This window comes from Helobdella robusta (genome assembly GCF_000326865.2).
Source record: "Helobdella robusta unplaced genomic scaffold HELROscaffold_17, whole genome shotgun sequence".
Taxonomy (NCBI): Eukaryota; Metazoa; Annelida; class Clitellata; order Rhynchobdellida; family Glossiphoniidae; genus Helobdella; species Helobdella robusta.
The window spans coordinates 2,759,497-2,764,711 of record NW_008703942.1 but is presented as its reverse complement, the minus strand read 5'-3'; the positions used below and the strand labels follow the sequence as shown (position 1 = coordinate 2,764,711).

At 34.9% G+C, this 5,215-nt stretch overlaps 1 protein-coding gene across 1 annotated transcript; it reads right to left on the bottom strand.

Moving 5' to 3' along the window:
- Positions 1-3,833: 3,833 nt before the first annotated feature.
- HELRODRAFT_137627 (hypothetical protein) lies at positions 3,834-4,247 on the bottom strand (the record flags this gene model as incomplete). The annotated part of the gene is made up of 2 exons (XM_009016099.1): positions 3,834-3,971; positions 4,164-4,247. Coding segments are annotated over 2 exons (222 nt in total), but the record flags the coding sequence as incomplete, so codon positions are not given.
- Between the last annotated feature and the right edge of the window lie 968 nt (positions 4,248-5,215).

Here is a 5,215-nt window from a genome sequence, read left to right as displayed (position 1 = left end):
CACGAAAATCATTATCAGCGTTGCTTTCATCATCATCATCATCATCGCCACCGTATTACCATCTTGTGATACGGTGGCGATGATGATGATCATCAATCAAACTGATCATCGAAATCATTTTGCATGTGATATTTTTTATCACCTTTAAAGAGTTTCAACAAAAAGAAAATAATTTTTTTTGTTAAATTACTAATACGTGTATAAATATATATATATATATATATATATATATATATATTTATATATATATATATATATATATTGGATTAATATATATGTATATGTGTATAAATATATATATATATATACATATATACAATTTTTATAATTAGATATAATTTCGTTGTGTTAAAATTGAAAAACACAGACTCAACACACCACACGCGCGCACACACACATCTAAGAAGACTGACAATCACATCACATCACATCAAATACAGGTCAATAATAATTTGTTCATCGTAATAATTCGGCCTAATTTTCACTACTCAATTAATTTAATTCGTTATTTTGGAATAATTTCAAATATATATATTAATTAATATTAATTCTAAAAGGAATATTTATGATATGTACGAAAGCAATGTAAATGAATGTAAATCATTGTAATCAGCATGAATAAAACAATGTAAATTGATGTTTGTGTGGCTTGTATGTATGTGAGTATGCATGTATGTGTGAGGTGTTTGTATGTGTGTGTGCGTGTATGTGCGTGTATGTGTGTGTCTATTGTTGTGTGTGCGTTGCGTGCTTTTTGGACACGAATGTTTTTGTATATCTGTGGATGTATTTAAAGGTATGTGTGCTTGGACTTTGTTTGTTTGTCCGGGTACAACTGTCTATGTGTACGCACATTTCTCTGTGTGCGTGTATAATTTATGTATTAAACGCTAGTAAAAGATATAAAAATACTTTTCGACGAAGAAAACAGACGAACGATGACGAAAAAAAACAACAAAAAAAACAAGTTGGCTTAATGTGGATTGGTACGTGGGTTGGTAGGTAGGTAGGTATGTAGGTAGGTAGGTCGGAAGGTAGGTTGGTCGGTAGGTGTGTGAGTAGGTAAGTGTATTGTTCAATATAAAAATACAAAAATAATATATCTAATATGTTTATAATGTAATCTTTATTCATATTTATATACAAAAACAAAACAAAACCGCACACATGTGTACAGTACACACGTATGTGTAAGTATGCAAATGCTACTTGTGTGTGTGTGTGTGTGTGTGTGTGTGTGTGTGTGTGTGTGTGGATTTCCACATACGACAAACAAGAAAATGTGGTTTGGTTAGTTGCTTGGAACTTTGGACATGACTTTTCTCAGAATATTACCATGGAGTTATATTTTTTTCCTGCTTGCATCACATACAATGCTTTATACACATTAAACTTAAGTCATCTTATCTTGATCAATTCTACAGGATAGATAGATTTATCATAAGTTAATAAGTTAAGTGTTTTGCACCTATTATTATCATTAATAATAATAATAATAGCAACAACAACAACATCAATAATATTTCTATTATTATTATTGTTGTTGTTGGTATCAGTATAACTATGTTTGTTTTGTTGTACCACGTTGAGCTTGTTACCATAACTTAAAAATTTGATCCTACGCTCACACTGTTCTTACACATTACAGTACGAACTGCAAGTCGAGGGAAAGTGATCAAACGAATAATAAATAATTGTAGAAATTATAAATTATAACTATATTTGCGTTATGCAATAATTATATATATATATATATATATATATATATATATATATATACACACATACTTGCGATATATATATATATATATATATACATTATATATATGTTTATATACAAATTTAATACAACTTTAGCAAAAATTAAATCATGATTAAATGTAAGTATATGTATGTATGTATATATATATATATATATATATATATATATATATATATATATATATATATATATATGTAAATATAGATATATTGTTTTATATATGTCCGTGTGTGTGTGTTCTTGTTTGTCTCTGCATCTCGGTGTCATCTACGAACGAATAATAATACACAGTACACAAACGTTAACACTTTATACGCAAACATTATAATTTTAAAAAATGACTAAAAAGGATAAATAAATAATTTTATTATAGAAACGATATATATTACACGTGTTTGTTTGTGTGTGTATGTTTGTGTGTGTATTCAGACTTCTGATGTTGTTGTGGAAAAGTTGTGCCGGCTAACTCTAGTCAACGAATGCTTATTTGTTGTTTCTGTGCGATGTTGGCTTTGTTGTTGTTCTTCAAATCATCATCATCGTCGTCTTCGTCGTCGTCACCATCATCACCATCGTCCTCATCATTGGCGTTGTTGGTTTTCAGTTTCTTGCTGTTTGACTCGTTGTTATCATCATCATCACCCTCACCATCATCTGTCTTCCTCTTGCTGGATTCAATGTGAGTGTTGAAATAATTTGTTGAGATGTTGTTGTCAACATTGTTGTCGATGCTTTCAAAAACGTTCTGATGGCTCATCTTTTGTGGACGTGCTCGCTTCCTCTTACTCGCAACTATTTTTCTGTCTATTTTCACACCGCTGTTTTCGTTGTTGTTGCTGTCGGCATTGTTGTTGTTGCTGTCGGCACTGTTGTTGTTTCTGTTGTTGTTGATGACACTGTTGCCTGTTCTGCCGTAGCGATAGAAATCCGATGAACTATCGCAACTGAGGCTGGATTGATCCTCGGACTTCAACGAAAGAATCTGTTGCGTCAAAAGTTGTCCTGCAACATTTTTGTCCTGGTAGTCCTTGTCAGCGAGGCGGCCTGCTAAACAATTTTCGTTCGGGGTGATATCGCTGATAGCAAGTTCATCGTTGTAGCCGTTGCAGCTGTTGTTGCTGCTGTTGCTGCTGCAGTTTGCACCGATAATTGAACTGCTGTTGCTATTTATTGCATTATTATTATTATTATTGTTGTTGTTGAAATTTTTTTGGCCGATATTTGTTGTTACAAATCTATTTTTATCTCTCATGCGGTGATTATGGAACCAGTTGACGACGGTTTTGACGCCAACTTTTAATTCAACCGCCAGTCGTTCGATGGTCGTGTGCAGAGGGTAAGGATCGCGTCTGTAGGTCTCGTGTAGAACTGATTTCTGTTCTTCGGTGAACGATATTCGAGATTTCCTTGATGAGACTGGTTGGTTCACTGGTGGCGATGACGACAATGATGTTGCTGGTGATGATGATGCTGTTGGTGGTGAGGAAGATAAGTTTGTTGTTGGCAGTTGTGCTGCGGAAGTTGTGAATGCCGGAGATGTTGAAGCCGCAGGGGGTGTGGCTGCTGTTGCTGAAGTGTGAGCATCCGCGTCACCGTCGTCAGCTACGTGGCTGTTGTTGCTGTCGTTGTTTTGCTTGCTGTCATCGGACGATTGTGTTGATGCTTTTGAAGTTAATTGACTCAGTATTTTTTTGTTTCCTATAAATTTGATATTCAAAAGATTAGTTGAAAAATCAAACTTCAGAAATCGCTATAATATATTATTAAAATAATGAAACGATAACAAATTATATGAACCTAGTTTGTTTTCTAAAAAACATGCAGCCAACGCATCTTTCTCTACTTTATCAGTCATATTGACGTCATTAGCGTCGTCCATATTGCACTGAGCGTTCATCGAACCGTTCACTAAATTGTCGTTAGAAACTTCAACGACAGAATATTTTTTGCCGTTCATTGTCATGGCTAGAGCACAATGATCTCCCAAGTTGGAATCGTTAGTGCCGACGGTGCTGTTGCATCCGTGAACAGCCTTCCCTCCCCTGTCGGTCAACTTATAATGATTGCTGATAAGCGAATCCAGAGAGGTAGAATCATCGAGGAAGCACTTCATGCGAACAAATGGTTCTCGACCTTTCTGGGTCAGCATGAGCCAGGGCTTCGGCCGGGCTAGAAGATCACTCACACTTCCCTGTGACAGACCGAGAACCTATTTTGTTCATCATTGGTACTCGGTTAGTTGGATACATGAATTATTAATCAAATTGTTAAACGCGTTAAATGAACTACAGTATTTTAGATTGAGTTATGCATAACATGTTGTAGTATCTATTGATTCATTTTCTTAAGTCGTTCATTGATTGTTATGAATAATGAGCATTTGTTTCAATTTTTAACCGACTTGTTCTCCAAACTGCCGCTGACTGATGCAGTTTTCGCTAAGGATTTCTTTAACTTTTTGAACGATTTCTTCGGTGTTAAGATCCACACACCTCTCCCAGATGACGGGGTCTATGGGAGGAAGGACCGCCTTCAATGATGACGTCAGCTGTTGCTGAGGTAGTAGCTGTTGTTGTTGCTGATGTGATTGAATCGCATGCGTTAGACTTGTGCTTGTCTGCTGATGTTGGAATGAAGACAATGCTGAAACATTTTTCTGCTGTAGGTTGTTTGTTGCAGTTGTTGTTGCATGCTGGAAGTTGTAAAGTGAGTTTGTGATGCATTCTATGTTTTGGAGTGGCGAGCTGCTGTAGCCGTTGTTGTACTTGTTTGTTGGTGAGCATTGTTTGTCGCTATTTGACGGAGACCTTGGTTCCTCCTTGCAAGACAACTGCAGATAAATGTGTGTATGTTATGTATGCATTTATTTAGTTTAAGCAACTGTTTAACAATTAATGTTATTGTCAATCAGCTAACTAATCAATCAATAAATCAACCATTCAACAAAAACAAAACACTTCAAATCAATCGATCGATCAATCCTACGTCATTCTAACCAGGCCAGTCTCACAATTTCTGATGAGACTGAGATCTTCCGGGTAATCATTACCATGGTTGCTGTTGTTGCCACTGTTATTGATGCTATTGCTAATGGTGTTGTTATAGTTGTTGAAATCCGTTAATGCATCCAGAGGTTCTTTTTTGATTTCATTTTTAAGCTGCAGACCTTCGTGCGATGAAAAACCGTTTGGTCAGAAAATTGTAATTTTGAACTAGGCGAAGTTTTGAAGGTCTTGAAATATTTTTATACACTTTATCGCTAAAATAAGAGAAGATAATAGCCGTATTGAGAAAATTAAATTTTATAATTTTTCTTTACGTTATTTTAATATAAATTCATCGGCGATATATAATAAAAAGATGCATTGTAATTATGCGTTTGCGCATTTGTTTCAACACTCTCGCATCCTATTTTGTGATGTCCTTTGACAATCTTATTTATGTTAATTAAAT